At 35.8% G+C, this 21,299-nt stretch overlaps 1 protein-coding gene across 1 annotated transcript in view; it reads right to left on the bottom strand.

Moving 5' to 3' along the window:
• The window catches only part of LOC103587716 (ryanodine receptor 2-like), a gene marked incomplete at its 5' end in the record, with an annotated part of 226,133 nt that extends 208,076 nt beyond the window's left edge, over positions 1-18,057 (bottom strand). The window contains one exon of the mRNA XM_008569236.1: positions 17,953-18,057. Coding sequence (XP_008567458.1) covers positions 17,953-18,057 — 105 coding nt within the window. The remainder of the gene's footprint in view (positions 1-17,952) is intronic.
• Between the last annotated feature and the right edge of the window lie 3,242 nt (positions 18,058-21,299).

Raw genomic sequence — 21,299 nt, 5'->3', positions numbered from 1 at the left:
ATCTTTTCCTTCAAGATTGCGGTGGTTTTTGTCATGAAGAGATTCTCCTACATTATTTTCTATAAAATTCATTATTTTACCTTTCATCTGACAGCTACCAATCAAAATATTGATTTTTGTATATGATGGTAGAGAGGGGCAAGATTTGCCTCCCCTCCCCACCATATAGTTATCCAGTTGATAAATGGACCTATTTATGGGCTCTATTGTATTTTTGTCTGTTTTTCTACCTCTGTGCTAAGACCAAACTGTCTTGATTATTATAACATTAAAATAAGTCTTAATATCTTGTGGCCAAAGACTCCAAATTCATTCTTTTCTTCAGTATCATATTTGCTTTTCCATGTTATAGTTTCTATCAGTTTAATAAAGTTTCTTCACTTCTAACATGCTATATTACAATAAATAGCTGCTTAATTTTAAAAAATGTTTTTATGGCATCAAAATAATTTTTTTTTCTTTTTCTTCTCTTAATATGGTGACATTCATTAACTGGTTTTGTGAATACATTAATTGGTTTTTAAATCTCAACTTGCTTACCCTTCTCCATTTCCTGTAAGGTTTAGAATTGGCTTTGTCGATATTCATGCACACAGAAAGAAAACCTGCTGGGATTTTGAGTTTAGATTGCATGCATTTACAGATCAATTTGGATAGAACTGCCATCTTTATAACATCGAGCATCTTGATACATGAACATGGCATATTCCACCCCCACCCCTTTTTTTCAGGCCATATTTATTTCTCTCAATATGTTTTTCAATTTTCTGTGTAAAGGTCTGTACATCTTCTACTAGAATTATTCCTAGGTGTATGATATTTTATCCTACTGATACAAGTGAACTCATTTATAAATTTGTATCTTGTAATTGCTTTTTGCTAGTATATAAAAATCTAACTTAATAATTTATATCGAGTAATGACTTTGCCAAACTTATTTTTTTAATTCTGAAAGTGCCTATTTTTATCACTTTTATTCAACACTATATTGAAAGAATTCAAGATTTCACTACTTTTCCATGTTATAGTTTCTATCAGTTTAATAAAGTTTCTTAACTTCTAACATGCTATATTACAATAAATAGTTGCTTAATTTTAAAAAATGTTTTTATGGTATCAAAATAATTTCTTTTTCCTTTTTCTTCTCTTAATATGGTGAAATTCATTAACTGGTTTTGTGAATACATTAATTGGTTTTTAGATCTCAACTTGCTTGCAATATGCTATAAATTTGATATATTGATGGATTCAATTTGCTGATATTTTATTGAGGATTTCTGCATCTATGTCCATGACAGATATCAGTCTAAACTTTTTTCCTTGCAAGATCTTTGCCATCGTTTAGGATCAGGGTTATGTTGACCTCATAAAATCAGTTGAGAAGTTCTAAAAGAGTTTAAGATTGGTATTAATGTTTCCTTAAATGTTTGGTANGTTTTTCTATATATCATGCTGTTCAGATTTTCTATATCCTCATTGATTAATCTTACTTATTATTTTCGTTACTGAGATAGGTGTGGTCTTGTACACTGACTGTTGATTGGTTGATATTTCCTTATAATTTTGTCAATTTTTGTTTTTATCAATTTGAAAGCTGTATAATTAGATTCAAACAAATTAACAATTATTATATTTGTCTTATCAATCGACCCTTCCATCATAATGAAATGTCCATCTTTATTTCTAACTACACTTGCTGCTCTAAATTCTTCTTCAGGCATTAATATAGCTATTCCAGCTTTCTTTTTAATTCAAATTTGCCATATATGCAACTTTGGTATCCTATTACTCTCACCCATTCTAATACATCCTTTCTAAACATACAGTCCTAATGTATGTTTCTGGTAAACAGAATATAATTGATGTTGTTGTTTAATAGGGTCTGACAATCATGAATTTTAATTAGAGTATTTAGTCCATTTACATTTAGTTTTATTATTGAAATATGAGTTTATAGTTTCCATCTTATTTATATGCTATTTGTTTCATAGGTTCTTTTTAAATAGCTTTATTAAACTATAACTTACATGCCATACAGTTCGCCTATTTAAAGTACACAATTTCAATGTTTTTTAGTATATTTACAGAGTTGTGAACCATCATCATAATCTAATTTGAGAACAGATTCAGACCCATATGTTCTTATTTCTTTTCTCTCCATTCTTCCCTTTTTTACACTACTCAAATATTTTCATATTCCATTTTCTCTCTGGAAGGTCATTGGTTATACTTTTAATTCTTTTAGTTAGTACCCTAGAGATTCCATATGCATCTATGACATTTAATAATCTAATACTAATTAGTAACTTTATCATGTTCCAGAAAAATCTAGGACCTTAGAACATGTCTAATAATTTTACATGCTCCCACCTTTTGTATTATTATTGCTGTACATTTTAATTGCACATATGTTTTAAATGCCACTGGCATTAATATGATTATTTCTATAGTACCATTAATTTACATTTGGCTGCATATCTACGCAGTCTTCTTTTCTTCTTCTACTTTTTACATCTGGTATTATATTTCCCTTCTACCTCAAGAACTCTGTCATCTATCTCTAAATTATCTCAATTTTTGCATGTCTGAAAATGTCTTTTTTTAATGTTCACTTTTGAAGAATATTTTCTCTGGCTGAGAACTCGAGGTTAGTGGTTATTTTTTTCTCTGAAAACATTAAAGACATTATGCTTTGTCTTCTGGCTCTCATTTCTCTGTTGTATAGTCAGAAATCAGTCTTATTGTGGCTTTTTAATTTTTACCCCCTCTACTAGCTTTTTTTTTTTTTTTTGATTTTCACCAGTTCTACTATACTACACCAAGGTGTGGTTTTATATGTATTAATTTTTCTTAGGTTTGATAGTGCTTCTTATATCTGTAAATTACTGCATTAATTTTGAAAAACTAGGCATTCTTGCAGCTTTGTATTTTGCTTCCATTCCAGTTTGGGAGTCCAGTCATTTGTTTGTTAGACTTTATTACAGATTCAGAGCATCTCTTATAATATTTTTTTCATTCTCTTCCATGTCCATTTCTCTCTCTGTGTCAGTCTAGATATTTTCAGCTGACCTACTTCCAGTTCATAAATCCTTTCTTCCACTACATCCCAACTGCTTTTAACCTCATCTATTTAGTTCTTACTTTACTTATTTTGTTTTTCAGTATGAGAGTATTCATTTGCTTTTTTCATTGTACATTCCACAGTTGTTTTTAAATCTATGGCTGATAATCCATCACTTATGGGTCTATTTCTCTTGTCAGTTTTTTTTTCTCTTGGTCTTCATTTTTGTATACCTAATAATAATTTTTACTATACATAAGATATTGCGTATTAAATTTTTATACAAGCTGGATGATGTTTTTCCTCCTGAGAGGATGTACCTATGGCTGGCAGCTATATAATGAGCAAGTCACTTCAATCTGATTTGGGGCAGAGTAGACTAAAGATGGGTTTCAGACTTAGTAAGACTCTGCCTACTTCTAGCTCAGCTCCTCTCCTAGTGTGTAAACTTGTCAGGAGTCCCAGCTGAAAGCCTGGAGTGATGACCAGGGCCCCTACCTCTTAAAAACCACCAAAATACATTCTTTTTTTTTTTTTTTTTTTGCCTCACCAGCACAAGATTATATCCCAAAAGACATTATTAGTACTGTTTGGTAAAATCAGTGTTCAGGCACATATTACTACACTGCTGAGGTTTTCATCGGCTTTCTGCTAAGCTTCTTAGCAATATTTCCCAGGACAGTTTAAGAACAGAAAAATGCCTTGAGGGGGAAAACCTTTTCAGAGTGTAGCCTTACTTCTCTCTTTCTCCTGGCCCTTCAAGATCTTGTATCCTCAAATTCTGCCTAGTTTGGCAGGATCAAATGACAATTTTTGTCAGCCACCTGAGATTACATAAATCTTTGCAAGCTTCTCTGCCTTTATCTCTGCCTAACATAATATTTAGCAAATGCCCCAAAGGGAAAAGCACTATACCGAATGTGAGGCCCACATCAACACACTTCTCCTGACTCTAGGGTTTGGGAACCCTCAAGTTCCAGCTACTTCAGAAGTTTCTAATGCCTTCAAATATATATATATATTTTTGTCATTTAATACCTTTTAATTTAATCCTTTTAAAACTTTCCTAGTTTGTTTTTGTTTTTTTTTTTACTGTTTTTGTTTTTTGTTTTTCTCATAGCTAGCAGTGTACTGGTCTACTGCAACCTGCAAACAGAACTGTTGAATTTTTCCTCTAAATTTCTCAAACACGGGCCAATCCAAACTTTCATATTCAAAACAAATTGGGCCGAGCCCGTGGCAAACTCGGGAGGGTGCGGCGCTGGGAGTGCGGGAACGCTCCTGACGCAGGTTCGGATCCTATATAGGGATGACCAGTGCGCTCACAGCGCTCACTGGATGAGCGCGGTGCGGCCAGTCTCAAAAAGGACAAAAAAAAAAAATTAAAACTACTTTGTTTGTGACCTAGATGTTTCCTCCAAAATAACCTACATTTATAATGCATACATGTAGGTTTAAACTCACATATATAATATATTACATACATAATTATATCATGTATATTACATATATAATTACATATAGTATATTACATAATTAATATACTACATGTAAAAACCTACATGTATAATATATTACATATATAATATTTAACTATACTGTATCATATATACCTCTATATTATAGATATGTATTGATATAGATACATATTATAGATATAGATAGAGTGCCTAGTGATTTGTTAAATAAGCAGCCAACTGCCATTTAACAAAGAATTAAATGACATCCACATTATACACTTTTATTAAAACATTAGTATTTAGATAGGTCCATTATATTTGAAGAAGCAATGAGTTTATCCCTTGGAAGTAGAAAGGGAAAGAAACTAATATTTACTGAGAACCTACATAACAGGCATTGTCCTAAATTCTTATACACTTGCTTTCTCTCCTATAACTATTAGCTCACTAGTTAGCAAGGATTTTTTGCTTTTTCATTATTTCTCTTTTCTCTTTCATTTTTATATATGTTTACAGATGACAGATTTACAGATTCACTGGACCTCAAACTGACATATCTACCTAAATGCTCCCAGGAACAGGCCAGGTAATTTTCAAATGGAAAATACAAAGTACTAAATTAGGACAAATGGAAATAACATTAATATTGGGGAGATTATAAATAAGAAAAAAAGCATCTCTCCACACTGCAATATTGAATATGATTTGCATTTTAAACGGAACAATTATGACCAAAAGTCCTTTCTGCCATCAGTTTGAGAAAGAAATTTACCGTAAATTTAATTATGCAAATGAAGTCTCAATTGTAAGTCCAGTAATTCACTCAATTATATGTCCTGGTTTTACTCTGGTTTTGTATTAATCAGGAAGAACACTTCCATTTTTTGGATCTGTCAAATCCAAAAAAAGAAAACAAAAAAAACCAGTAAACTTAGCAACTTCACACACTAACACATGATGACAATTCAAGGAAAGGATGCAGAATTTTTATTCAGAAGTTTAAAGTTTTTCTCTTAAGATTTGAAGAAGGTAATAGAGGACAAAGTCTACTGCTTCTTAAATTATTCCTATTTTAGAATAGGAATACTTCCTGTAATAATATTTAAATGCTTTCTGAGTTAGTCCAAATCTTCAGGAACATATGCACACTTTCTAACTCAAAATTACCAATACCTCCTTTCTTTAAGCACAGAATTTGTTAAAGTGGCTCTTGCATAAACGTTAACGTTACCAAATTCAAATAGATGGGTACTGAGTAAATAATATAGTAGGTCTCTTCCATGTAGGTTACTTATCAGAATTACTAAGTTCAATTAAATACCACAAGTAATTTCATTTGGCAGAAAGTCAAGAAGAGTAGGATCAATTTGTGGGGATGTCAGGGAGGAAGCAATGGGGTGGGACTAGCCCTATTAAATATTAAAACATTTCTAAAATGTACTGATTAAACCAGTGTTGTTGGGAACAATAATAGACAGACTGTGTGATAAAATATTTAGCTTAGAGCCACACAGCTGGGAACATGTATAAACTTCATCTATCATTCAAAAGGCATCACCATAAATAAAGGGAACCATCCGTCATGAATAATGACGGGACTATTGCTGAGCCACTGGGAAAAAAATCAACCTAAATACTAATCTTAAGTAAACTCCAGATAGATCTACTATGAATAATAATAAACTCCATATAATAATAAACTCTGAAATAAATTCTAAATCTATTTACTATGAAAAATGGTAGGTGCAAAGAAGGATCCAATGATTTAAAAAATATTCTAAAACTTTAAATGCAATCCCAATCAAAATCCTGGCAAGGTATTTTGTAGATTTTGACAAACTTATTCCAAAATTTATACAGGAAGGCAAAAGACCCAGGATCACCAAAACCATACTGGAGAAGAGCAAAATTGGAGGATTGACACAAACAAGTTCAAGACTTGCTATAGAGCTACAGTAATCAAGATGGTGTGGTGTTGGTGGAAGAACAGACAAATAGATCAGTGGAACAGAATAGAGAGTCCAGAAACACACCCACACCATGCAGTCAACTGATTTTGACAAAGAAGCAAAAACAGCACAATGGGAAAGCAATAGTATTTTCAACAAATACTGCTGGAACAACTAGACATCTTCATGTAAAAAAAATACTGGATATGAATCTTACACCCTTTACAAAAATGAGCTGAAAATGGATTGAAGACCTAAATGTCTTAAAACTTAAAACTATAAAACTTCTGAAAGGTAACATAGGAGGGAACCTTGGGTTTGGCAATGACTTTTTAGATAAAACACCAAAAGCGGGACCCATGAAAGAAACGTTGATAAACTAGGCTTCATTAAAACTAAAAACTTCTGTTCAGTGAATGAAAAGACAAGCCACAACTGGGAGAAAAATCTCTGCAAAACTATCTGAGGCAGGATTGGCATCCACAATATATAAAGAACACCTGAACTCAACAATAAGAAAATAAACAACCCAATTAAAAACTGGACAAAAGATGTGAATAGACACCTTACCAAAGAAGAGATACAGACGGTAAATAAGCATACGAAAAGATCTCTACACCATTAAATTAAAACAACAATAAGACACCATGTAATGGATTGAATTATGTCCTCTCAAAACTCACTGAAACTTGAATTGTGTCTCCCAAGTTTTATGTACTAGAAACTTGGTCCCCACTGTGACTGATAAGAGGGTGGGAAATCCTATTATGGTCATTGAAAGGTGGGGCCTTGAAGAGGTCACTGGAGGACCATGCAGTAGGGAATGAATAAATAATGGTGATCGGGGGCATAGTTCTGAGGGATTTAAAAGAAGAGGAGAGTCTGTCTTGCTCGCTCTCTCTCTGCTTCCACCATCTTGCAATGTGAGACCCCTTGGTCACTGTTATCAGCACCAGATGGACTTTGGACTTCCCAGCCTCAGAAACTGTAAGCAATAAGTGTCATTTTTCTTTATAAACCACCCAGTTTCAGGAATTTTGTTATAAGCAACAGAAACGGGCTAATACACACCACTACACACCTACTGGAATGACCAAAATCCAAAACAGTGACATCAAATGCTGGTCAGGATGTGAAACCACAGGAACGCTCTTTCATTGCTAGTTAGAATGTAACACGGAGCAGCCACTCTGAAAGACAGTTTGGCAGTTTCTTATGAAACTAAACACACTCTTACCAAATGATCCTTCATATGACCACACTCCGTGGTATTCACTCAAAGGAGTTGAAAACATCTGCACAATAGCCTGCACATGGTATTACAGCAGCTTTTCTTAACCACCAAACGCTGTAAGCAACAAATATGTGCTCCAATCAGTAAATGGATAAATGAACTGTGGTGTATCCCTACAATGGAATATTACTTAGTGATAAAAAAAAGAAAGAAAGGAGCTATCAGGACATGAAAAGACAAGATGCCAGATGTTAATAAAGGGAGAACTGGGGTGATAGAGAGGGCTTGGGAAACTCTGTCCTTTCCAATTTTCTGTAAACCTAAAACCGCTCTAAAGAAATAAATGAAATGAAAACATTTTCAGACATGAAAAAAAATTCTAATGTAAAGAAAATGTATACAATAAATAGCAAATAATCATTACATAATATAAAATGAAAGAGGGGAAAAAAAGAAAATTTAAGAGCCAGTGATACGGGTTTTAGTGAGTGGAAATATTATTTCTGGCTGGGAGGATCATGACAGGATTCAGGGAAGACATAAGCAGAGAAGGAAGGGATCAGCTTTGGAAAGGCTCAGAATTCTAGGTTGAGGAATTAGTGGGGCAAGAATATGAGCATATATACCTGAGGAAACGGAGCATACTTAGGGAGTGAGTCCAGTTTGTAGAGAGAATGTAGTAGGAAGAACTAATTAAAGCTAGAAATAAAGACTAAAGCTTTAAATCCCCTCATTAGAACTAGGGTCACATGACAACAATTCAATTAGGAACTGTCTGCTTGGGAGACAGTCATGCAACAGTTACAGGCAAGTTAAAGACCTGGATCTAAGAGGACATAATCAAGGCAGCCCTTGACAAAACACAGTGAGAGTGATCCTATTATTAGCTGGATCCACCCAGGTGCATATACGAGGTATTTCTTCCTAAGCAATGCTTGAATAGAGTTTCCAAAGCAACTAAAAACTCCTTATGGGGAAAGTACAGATCTACTCATTTAAATATCTATGTAATTAACAGCATCCACCTCAAATCCACTCTGGTAATATGGAGAATGAAAGAAAATAATCTAAGTGATTCATTTCCAGAAATGACTTATCTGAGGGTGTTTTCACTGATTTGGAGAGGTATTTAAAAGGCTCAGCCCGAAAGTTGTCTTGACTGATCCAGCCCATTTCTGGAGGGTCGCTGAACAGATAGAGCTCTCCTTGAGATGGTAATTAATTATTAACCCCTATTGTTTTCTTCATTCCCTGGTGTTTCTCCTTTCACAGGGCTTTCATGGGCCTTTTTTGTGGTCTTGTCCTGAGCCCTCAGACAAAGAAATTCCTTACAATGGGGTAATAAATCTTAGGCGTAGTCTGAGAAGATTGTGCACCCTGTGGTACTCAGCCAATGAGGAACTGGGAGGAGGGACTTGCATACTAGGAAATAAATTGCTTGCTACAGCCCTTTTTTGTGTGCCTGCTGAGACACACGATCTTGCAAGACCATTATTTTTTTTTTTTGACCAGTAAGGGGATCGCAACCCTTGGCACAGTGTTGTCAGTGCCACGCTCAGCCAGTGAGCGCACTGACCACCCCTATAGAGGATCCGAACCCGCGGCCTCGGTGCTACCAGTGCTGCACTCTCCCAAGTGAGCCACGGGGCTGGCCCTTGCAAGACCATTATTACAGTCTCACTTCACTGTACCTCGTGTCTCCATGTCCATCCTTTGGCTTTGGATGGGTGAAAGTATTTCTCACAGAACCTATACCTCATGAATGAATGAATGACATAATTAATTTCCTCACATGCAATGTAATCCTTATACACACTAATATTTCTATTCCTTAAGCTCCAACACAAAAACTCCATTTCATGAGTGTGAAAGAAAATCTGTTTTTACCTTTAACCCTGGCATCTTATTTTTATTTCTTCATTCAAAAAACATTTATTGAGTGCATATATTTACAATGCACACATTCCGATTCTGTCCTGACTGTAACTCCTCAGATGTCCTCAGCATCTTCTCTGCACAGAGCCTGGAACATAGTTCCTCATAGCACAGCTGTGCAGTGAACACATACAATCAGCTCCAGCTTATGAAGCATTATGTTTTGCTGGGTAACTGTTGTTTCTTCTGCTGTCCTGCTGTTATTTATCTTTCATTTGTCTCTTTCTTCACACTGTCCTGTCTCACTGGGGTGCCACGACACCTTCTTCTGTGAGATAATGCAATAGTTCCATACATTCTTCTTGTCTCAAGTAATGCTCACTTTTTCCTGGACTGTGTAAATCAGCACACTACACCATTAAGCCTATTTTGTGTGCCCTTGGTGTGATGCTCTTATTACTATGTCAGTGGTCTAAGGACAGTTCTGAGGTTTCCCATTCCAGGAAAGAACTCTTCCACAGCTCCCTGCAGTCTCAGAGTTAATGGTCTTGCTATTATGTCAGAAGCCACATGAAAATAATCTGGTCGTCCTACCAGTACTGGCCTCATGCCAACTACGAGAATGTTCCATCTGCTCTCCCTAATCCTGAAGTTTTATAGTTTCCACTGGTCTTTGTCCTTTTCTCACACCTATGAGATTAATTGAAAAAAACACCTTCTCAGAGCATGTGGCTACAGCAGTCACTAATGGAGTTGCTTGGATTCCTTTCAAGTCTTCAAATCTTGAACGATAGACAAGACATTGCACGTGTACAAATTATTTGTATTTTTTTCTGTGACGAGGACCTATAACTTCAACTTGATTCACAAAGGCACCATAACTAGGGATGACCATATAATTTCTCATCCAGCCTGGAACACTTTGGACAGCAAAAGCAGGAACTAATAGTAATGAAGCTGTGACAACTGATATTAACTGAACTGTGCCAGGTAAGCAAGGACGTGTGGTTATCTAACCCCAAAAGGTTATTTTCTTACTTTCCCTTCCTTTTCCCCCACAGTAGAGAAAAAGATAAAAAGGAGCTGCCCTTAACAGGCAGAAATTCTACCGTAAATTCTAAACTATCACTACAACAGCAGAAACAGAATTTTTTGCACTTTTCAGCTTCTTAATTTTTGATCTATAAATTCTATCTGGCAGTTCCTCCATTCAGCACATATTTACTGAATATTTAGTACACAACATGCATTGTCCTGGGCATTAGTGGTTGGGATATTGTGAAATATGTATTTGATCTTCTTCCTGTTTCCTAGCATGTGACTCCTAAAATCCTTGGATTCTCCAAAGTAATGAGTGCTTTTGTATGCTAATGAGTTGACTGGTAGCAGGCAGCCTCTAGGTAGTTTCAGGATGCAGGTAGGTGACAACAAAGACCAAGGCAGGATTAGATGGTTGGGACTTTCAGCCCCACCCCAACCTGCAGGGAGGAAAAAAGGGCTGAAAGTTAAGTTGATCCCAAATGGCCAAGGATTTAATCACTCATGCCTATGTACCAAAGTCTCCATAAAAACTCAAAAGTCATGGGATGGGAGAGCTTCCATATAGCCAAACCCATGGAGGTTCCTGGGGGTGGTGCCCAGGGAGGCATGGAAGGTCTGTGTCCTTTCCTCCATACCTTACCCTGTGCATTTCTTCATCTGTAGCCTTTGCAATATCCTTTACAATAAACTGGTAAACGTAAGTAAGCATTTCCCTGAGTTCTGGGAACAGCTCAGCAAATTAATAGAACCCAAGGAGGGGGTCATGGGAACCCCGATGTATAGCCATCCGGTCAGGAGCACAGGTAAAGCAACCTGTGGCTTGCGACTGGCATCAGAAAGGGAGAGGGGAGTCTTGGGGACTGAGCCCCTCAACCGGTGGGATCTGAGTCTATTGCCAGATAGATACAAAGAGTCTTCAAAAAGTTCATAGAAAGATCCACATTGTCTTTTAATTCTACTTTTCCACAAACTTTTGAAATACCCTCATAGTTACAGAATTGAATTGAATTAGGACACCCAGCTGGTATCTGCTGCAGAATTGATTGCTTGCTTGGTGTGCGGAGAGAAGCCCTGTCCCATTTGGTCACAGAGTCTTCTGCGGTGGGATCAGAGCAGAGGAAAAACTGTTTGTTTCTTCTCTCTGTGGTATAGCAAGTAAACACAACAAACCAAAAGCCCTGTCCTCATGAGGTTTACACTCTAATGGGGACAGGAAGTCAAAACACAAACCAGAACACGTGGTATGTCAGAAGACAATACGTGCTTTGAAGAAAACTCAAATAAGTAGAAAGGCGTATGAGGGTTTTTTCTGGTTTTTTGGAGGGGGGCATGTAAAGGGCACTGCCATTGGATAAAGAGTAAGGAAAGAAAGTTTTCCTTCCAAGTGGACTAGAATATTTGTCTTAAGAAAATGAAGTTAGAACGTTAAGAAAATGTTTCGAGAAAATATAGTTAGACCTTGAGGGGAATAAAAATTAGAGGGTGGTTGACTCAACAGGTTCCGAATATCTTTAAACTATTGGTAAATTCCAGGATAGTTTAGTGCAGAAAGTTACCATCTGATTCATCTGGTATCAAATATTTACATATGAATTTTTTTTTCCTATTATAAGCAGAAAAAAATCTGAGGAAGATGTCCAGATTGAATGACGCTAATCAAATAAAATAACCTTTACATAGATTCATAATCTAAAACAGCGCCCAACTGTGCCATTGTGATTAAATTACATGCTAATTAAGTTGACCTCCTTATTGAGTTTGACGCTAGAGTCTCTGGAAACGACATCACTGCAATACATAAAAATACATAGTTATCTGTAGCTTCTGAGTAGAAGGTTGTCTTTTTAGAAACAGAAAGACAGTCCAGCAGAAAGTGTCAATAAAGAGAAGATGCATATTTCAATCAAATTCCACATTCACATCAGTGATAGAGAAATAGTTGTTGCTTACTGAATAATTTTAGCTATAAGCCCTCAAGGAGATTATAATCACATTCCCCTTTAACTTAAATCATGGCACCAATTTTGCAGATGAAGGGTGCATGCTTACGTACAGAGGCTTTAGACAAGATGCCTGCAAAAAATCACATCAATTAGTAAGTCTGTCAATTTATTGGCATCATAGCCTCATTTCTGAAGCTGTACTTAAGTGTTACCAGAAATGTTTCTGAAACAGGAAGCCTTTTGATATAATATGTTAAGTGATAGGAGAAATCTAGAAATTGCAGTTTCAGATATAAACAACTAGTGGCATCTTAGTGTCTGAAAACAAACACTAATTCATGGAGCATTTCACAGCTTTGAGGATGGACAAGGGGGCAGTGTGAATAAGGAATTAGATCTCTCTCCTGCACTCTCACTGACCTATTTATTACCAAAGAATGTTTCACCCCACATTACAAGTATTTACCTTCTCTCTTTACTATTAGATTGCTAAGTTTCTCAAGAGCAAGGATGCATTCTTATTTATCCCGGTATCTCCATCCCCAGAATTCACAAAAGCAACTCAATACATATTTGTAGACTGAACTCTGCATGAACAGGTAGAGAACAGACATGGGCTGCCTAGGTTCCAGCCACAGAGACACCTGAACACTGACTTTCTAGATAAGGATTTAACTTGCTGCTCCTAGTTTGGCTCAAGAACCTGGAAGATCCCAAATATAAATAAATATCTGCAATGAAGGCGTAAGGATACTAGCTAACTTTGTGTCTGCTGTGTATTTTAGCAGCTGGTCCCCAAGGACCAGCTTACACGTACAATCCCGTTACCTCTCCCAGTAAAAGAACTCAGTGTATAGGGGCTTCCTTACCTCTCCCAATCCCCCTGGTCTAACCCATTCTTCTGGCCTCAGTTTCCCATGCCAGTAAATAATTGAGGCTTGGATATGTGCCAATGGGCATGAGGGAAAGCCTAGCAGGAAGCTTCTGGAGAAAGTGCCTTGCTCTTAGAACTAAAGAAAGTTAGCTCCTTTCCGTGCTTCTGGATGGTGCTAAATTTGGATATCATCCCTGAAATTGTCACATCCACCTTGTAAACATGAGGCGAGCTAGCCTTGAACCAACACACACAGAGAACTATAGAAAACCTGGACCAGGGCCGTGATCAACTCAATGAATCCTCTCTTCCTTTGAGTTTTTGTGTCATTTTTTTTTAACCAAATATGGTTTCGTGGTAAAAGATGACAGAACAGCATACAATATGAGAGTACTTCAAAAAGTTCATTGAAAGATTGTATTATCCTTTAATTCTATTTTTCCACCAACTCTTTGAAGTCCCCTTGTACAATCCCATTTACGTAAAAATATTTTTATGCATAAAGTTCTAGGTGATATCAACCAATCTCTTAGCTGTCGTTATCTTGGAAAGGAAAAAGGACTGTGATGAGGGCATTTTTATTTTATACTTTTCTATATTACTTTTATAAATATACAAGATTTAAATGATTCTGGAATTTAAATGTATTCTGGAATTTAAATGTATTCTGAAATTTCAATATATCTTCATGTTGTTTGCACAGGAGACACTAATCACTTTTAACAATAGCATTAATCAAACAAATGGGAATATAGGTAAATGCAATATATTGAGTTCCAACCATAATAAAGCAGGCATGTCACCAAAGCACAAATAAAATTGAGTGCGCAATTATTTTTCATTACTATACAGTAGCCCTGTTCAGTCTTTGGCTGTGCTTTCTTCAGAGGCAAATATCTACTTCCCTTATAGTACTTAAAAGTGTGGACAGAGTTTTACATCCTGATTCTGTATTTTAATGAAGTTTGATTCTATATTTTGATGGAGATGTATGCTGTGCACAGCAGTAGCATATTTGAAAATGAACAAACAATAACAAATGTTAAAGGAAACTTCATTACAAAGTAGCAAATATTTAAGATGAACAAGTCTAGAGATCTAATGTACACATAAAGACTACAGGTGATAAGATTCTACAGTATTTGGGATTCTTGCTAAATGAGTAGATCTTAGCTGCTGTCACCACAAAAACAAACAAAAATGGGTAACTATGTGAGATGATGCATCTGTTAATTTATTTCACTATAGTAACCATTTTATTATCTACATAAATCCTGTAACATCATGTTGTACACCTTAAACATACACAATAAAATTAATTTTTTTCAAAAAAGTAAATTTCACTTTTTTTCAGCAAGTCATTAGCCCAGTCATCTGAACAACTGACTTTTAATAATGGATGGTCCTTAGCCACAAAAAAGCAAGGCGTGGTTCTAAATGCAAAACTTTTTCTCATCGTCATCAAATGTGTTTGCATTACTATCTCCATGTGACAGCATTTTGGACATTAACTGGTACCAACATTACTCTATTTACTGAATTGTTTAAGAATTCAGGAAAAATTATGAGAATAAAGAACGAGCCTTTATAAAGTTCATTAAGAAAGAGTAGGGAATCAGGTAATATACAAGGTTCCTTTTGTGTTCCTTTATGTCTAAGGCTGTTAATTTGTAAGGAGGGAAATGATTTCATGAAAATTAGCATTATCTTGATGTCACACTTCATACGAGGAAAAGCAGATCTTCGTTTAAGCAAATCTCCCATATTAAGCACTAACCAGGCCCGACCTTGCTTAGCTTCCAAGATCAGTTGAAGTCAGGTGTATTCAGGGTGGAATGGAATTAGACTGTTTAAGCCAATCGACTGTGTATAATTTAAGTTGGAGATGACAATTTGCTTGACAAAAGGATTCACCATTAAAGTCTCGTAATAGTTAAATGAAGATATTTTGAGACTCTAGGAAAGATGATATGGGTTCCCGTGGACTCCAGAAGACTTGAATCCTGTAAGTGCCAGGAGCATTCACTCACCACATATAATCAGACATAGTATTTATTTAGCTGGTATGCACTCTTATGACTAAAATGGTGGTTCAAAGGGAAAACATCTATTCCTCTTGGGAAATGGTCACTTCCTCAAGTCCCCAAAGTGTTCCCTAACCCTAACCACCCAGGGGTCCTTGAGAATACCACCCCCAAATCCCCAAACACAGCAGAGATCTCCAGGACCTTTCCTCTAACACTGTGGCTGGGGGCCACTTGATTAACTGGTATCTGTGCCAAACCAGCTGTTAAATATTTTGAATGTCAATCCTGGGTATAATCAAAACTGCTCAGCAGTATAAGAGAGGATGTTATTTTCCCCCAAATGCAGTATCCTCTGGAGCTACTAGCTAAAAGAGAGATTCAGCTCCATGAAATAGGTTCTTTTCCTATGGCAAATTTTCCTCAAATTGTATTTCCTAATTAATGTCTTACAGGAGCTATGCTGGGCTTCGTTAAACAATGTTTCACATGTCACACGAATTACTACTTTATGTCTGAAAGAAACTTTCTAGATAGAGAACAATTCAAAAATAAATTCAACTAAATAAAAATATTTGAGAGGAGCAGAAAAACCTAACTAATAATATCTTAAAATTAAACATAAATCCTAAACAGTATTTCAAAGCACTTCATTAATATGCACAGAAAATTTAGAGCTTGCCTAGCTCAACCCCATGATTCCGGGGAGATAAAAGATTTTCAAATTTGTTAAATTTAGGAAAAGCAGCTTAGCAATAAAAAAATTAAATTTATGGCAATTTAGTCCTAAGCTGATATCTACCGAGGTAGCTGAAATAGCTATACACATTTTGCTAGATGCTAATGCAAAAGAGAAATGATTTTCCTTTGTAAAGACAGATTTGAATTTCAAAGTTGATATGCCTCAGTGCTGTTTAAAAATCAGGAGGGGTTATTCCAGGTAGAAACTAAACTAGTTGAATTGATAAATTTTTGCTCTTTCTAAATGTAAGCCTACCTTAAATTTTAAAGCTTTGCATGAAACAATAAAATTTTTTTTGAAAAACTTTACCTATTCTAACAGAATAATTTCAAGCTTTGTCGTGACCAAAAATGAATTTGAAAAATTAAAATAAACACAACATATCTGGAGTTTTTGCAAAATAAGCTTTTAGTCTAATATCAAATAAAAATCACTAAAGTTTCTTCTCCATGCTTGGTAGCATACTATTAAATTTAAAATAATTCTAGAATTAATGCACTAACCAATTAAAGTTTTAAGCTGTGTGACACTAAATTTCAAAAAACTACAAGCCTGATGAAAACAATGTTACATCATAGTTGATTGCTAATTTCATTTTTTTGGGGGGGGGGGGGCATCTGGCCAGTTGGTAGCATACTATTAAATTTAAAATAATTCTAGAATTAATGCACTAACCAATTAAAGTTTTAAGCTGTGTGACACTAAATTTCAAAAAACTACAAGCCTGATGAAAACAATGTTACATCATAGTTGATTGCTAATTTCATTTTTTTTTGGGGGGGGGGGCATCTGGCCAGTACAGGGATCTGAACTCTTGACCTTGGTGTTACAAGGCCACGCTGTAACTAAGTTAACTGGCCAGCCCCACTTATTTTTATGGAACCACGTTGTATCATCTTTTAACCTTGTTATTTATCTATACCAGAGCAAAGATTAACAACATCAGCAATATATAGATCAATAACAGCAAAAGAAAATTTTAAGTGTCATTCCTGAAAATACTATAGTTTATTAAACCATACACTGTAGTAATTACAGTGTAAGAAAATTTTTAACAAAACAGATAACAAAAATTTGATCCATTCATCTGCCTGCTTAATTCTAAAACTTTACTGAATGGGTTAAGAATGGGTAACAGTCCAGAAATCAGCCACAGCTAGTCTCATGGAAAATAATTAAAATAACCAAATAGACTTCGAAAGAAAAATATCTGCATTTGGAGACAAAATAAGAATTTCAATTTTCAGAAGAAAATGATTAGCCGTTTGCAAAATTAGAATCGACTAAAGCCATATCATCATAATTTCATTACTTAAATATACAACACTGCCATGAAATTTTACTTGCCATAAAGAAGCTTAGAACATAATCACATGGTTAGAGACATTTGAAAACTAGAGGTTAATGACAAATAGCCATGCAAAAAGCAATTGTTTAAGACAGTAACAATAACAGCTCTGAAAATGTAGGAAGACACAGAAATGCTCAAAGAAAGGTTTTGTTTTTAACTATAGACATAAGCTTGAGGCTTAGTGACACAGGTCACATTGAGGTTGGATTTTTGTTTTTAATTTTTAAGAGACCACAGGTCTGCTGGATAAAGAAAAAAGTCAAACCTAAGGACATGACGAGAAAAAGGCATTGACTTATTTCAGCAAAAAGAAAATCTCCAATACCTATGAAAGAAATTATTTATATAGTAGCTAAGTTTGTTAAAATACTGCAAGTCTACACAAACTGAGTACTTGCCCCTTCTGACTTCTCCACGGTGTTAGCCAGCATCTCCTGCAGGGCCCGAACAGAGAGGGACTGTTCCAGCACGAAGGTACAGATGGAGAGATCTGGGGGGACATTCTGTGGAAAGAGGGAAAGCCATCAGCAGTGTAAGAGTCACCTCTCAACTGCGAGCTCCTAAATCATCAAGATGCACTGTCATTACTGCTCACATTTAATACACTTTTAATATCATGGATAACAGTGGCTCCTATTTATTGAGTGCTTACTCTGATAGGCTTAGCACTCAAGCCTTGTCAACAACTCCTGTGATTGTCTTTGGTAAGGATTATTACTACCATTGTGTGCACAAGAAAACAGAGAAGGTAGGTTACTTTTCCAAAGTCATAGAGTCACAAACATTTCAATCCAGGATCAAAATCCAGATTTCTCTGATTCTCAAGCACTAATATCTAACCTCCCAAGCAGCTTGCTATTAAAACAAAAATTAAGAACAAAAAAAATAATACTTGCCTCTAATTAGTATTGAAGTTTAGCAAATATAAAATTGCACTGGTATAAAATATTCATTTACACAGGCACCTCCTAATCCACAAAGATAACAATTACTTTGTTTTATTAAAGCCAGATGTCATTTTGCCTCTAAACTGTTGGGTGCAAATATGTACAATATTGCTGTATTTTCTCATCACCCATTCTTCTTTCTTTCTCTTAACTTCCACTCCAACCAATACCCCATAAATTCCAAAAAATCCCAAAACGTCACTCCCAAGGAGGTGAAAGATAAAAATTGATTTGTGACCTAGAGGGAACTACACATTATTAATCATGTATGCTTTCGCTTGAGATTAGCTGGATACAGTATACAGTGCAGCAAGGTATGGGCAGATGCTTAAAGGCGGATTTCCATAACAGAAAAACATGAACACAGTCAACATGAAACACAACCAAGATCATGTGTTCTTCAGAAAAAGAATATTATGAGGATAAATCCAATAAGCTTATGCAATACATCAAAATTACAATTTAAAACATTTTTAGTATTTATTATATAGAACCACTACCAACGGAATTGCATTTTTTTTATCATCAGGAGAGAATGATGCTTCATGGTTTCAAGGAAAGATTAACTACTGGGGTTCCAAAATTAAAATTATTTTATAGTTAATGAAGCACATAATCAGACCACAATGCTTACTCATACCCCACACACCTCCCTGGTACCACGTTTTGTTTTGTTTTTTTAATGAGCTTTCCCTCTCTGAATTCCTCCATATTCCTATCACAGGCTACTGTGTCCCCAATCCAATTGACAACTTCCACTCCTCCTCAGAGGATCTCAGCCAGCAGCCCAGGGGTCCTCTCAAATCTGAGCAGAGCTACTGCTTCCATACTCCGCAGCTGACTACACAAGGGCTTTCTTTCCAAAGTCACCAAATACAAAACTGGAAGCTAAGAAAGTGACTCTCTTCTACTGTGAAATTTAGGACTGATTGCTCTTAAAGTTAATGTTCTAAGTTCTAATGATGCTAATGACAATCTCTCCTCTTCAGATCAAGACAAATGTTACTGGGGGGAAAAATCCATTAATGGAAGTGTTTGTTTCATTCACTTCCATTTAAAATGTGAGGGCTTGTCAAATATACTCTGACAGATAGATAGCGCTTGCTAACAACCAACTCCTGGCAGTGCTTAAGAGCCCTTTCCAACATACCCTTAGACTGATTTCAGGCCAATATTCATTAATTGCTTTAGAATCAGCATGTTATAATACAGAGCATGGGTTCTATTATAAACAGACCACTGAAGCAAGAATCCTGGCCTCACTACTTACTAGCTGCTAACTTTTCCTTTTTTTTTTTTTTATCTTTTTCGTGACTGGTAAGGGGATCGCAACCCTTGGTGTGGTGTCACCCACACCACACTCAGCCAGTGAGCGCACCGGCCATTCCTATATAGGATCCAAACCCGCAGCGGGAGCGTCGCTGCGCTCCCAGTGCCGCACTCTCCCGAGTGCGCCACAGGCTCAGCCCCGCTGTTAACTTTTCTAATCTTTGGTTTCCTTCCCTGAAAAATGGGATAATAGTTATACCATCCTTATAGAGCTGTTGGGAAAAATTAATGAGATAATATAGTAATGAGCTATCACAATATCAAAAACTTAACAGGAACTCAAAATAAGTGAGTCATTATCATGAGCCTTGGGAATTGTGACTTCTCTCTATCTGTAATATCCATGAAATACCAGTCATTTCTTAAAATTGGTTTTACATGGATTCCACTCTGGACAGTGCTTGAAAACACTAATCTATAATTATGCACCTGTTCATAACATCTAAACTGTTCTAGTATTTTCAAGAAAAGGCACTTTCTGGTGACTTTTAAAAGTTTATGTTCTGGGTGTATTTAAATTGTTTCAAAATGCTAAGTACAGATCATTATAATAGCTTACATTATTTAGACATCCTCAAAAATCACATGCATTTGAAACGAATTAATCCTGCTAAACAAATTTCAGTTTTCCACCGAGTGACAGACCTGGTGTGGATATTTTTCTAGGTAGTGGTGTTAGCAGGAAGAAATTTGTCAATACTCTTTGCAGGCAATTCTCTGTTTTTAAAGACTTAATCTGTTTTCTTCTGACTTACCCTTTCCCTCTCTCTCTCTCTCTCTCTCTCTCTCTCTCTCTCCAACGTTCTCCCCTTCACACACACAAATGTAATAGAAAAGCTGAGACAGTAAAAAAATATTGTTTACCTCTTTCAGGGAAACTTGAAACAATACAAATCAGAGTTTTGTATGTTATCTGTTTTGTTCTAAAGAAAAATGGTTTACTTATTGTAAGCAACAGAATCACGACCATAACTTGCTACCTTTTAAAGTAAACTACTAAAAGTGTGCCTTAATTTAGATGTAGATCTCCTCAAATAACCTTGACATGTGTGCAGTTATTCCCACTATAGCATGTATGCTAAGCCTTTCGTCCCACTTCCCAGATATGAAGCTGAATCACTGGAAAACAGAGTCTCATTCATCAATCAAAGGCAACCTAAATAGCCCCAAACCAAAATGACTGCTAACACCAGGCTTGGCAAATAAGGGGTAGCATTAAAAACATCTGTCATGGAAGCTCCAATTGGCAAGCATTTGCAAGTTATCACCTTTTCCTTAGTCTATTGTTTTTTTTGTTTGTTTTGTTTTTTTTCTTTTTGCTCAAGTCTTACTAAGGAGTAAGTTAATTTTTAGAACTTCCACTGGAAAGAATATTGTTTGCCTTTACTGTCAGTGTGCTTCCAAATCCAAAGAGAAACCCTCATATAGTACGCTTTTCATTACAGGCGGTTCAGAATACCCAGATCATA

This window comes from Galeopterus variegatus, unplaced genomic scaffold (genome assembly GCF_000696425.1).
Source record: "Galeopterus variegatus unplaced genomic scaffold, G_variegatus-3.0.2 Scaffold482, whole genome shotgun sequence".
Taxonomy (NCBI): Eukaryota; Metazoa; Chordata; class Mammalia; order Dermoptera; family Cynocephalidae; genus Galeopterus; species Galeopterus variegatus.
The sequence above is the reverse complement of the archived record's forward strand: the minus strand, read 5'-3'. Positions and strand labels throughout refer to the sequence as shown.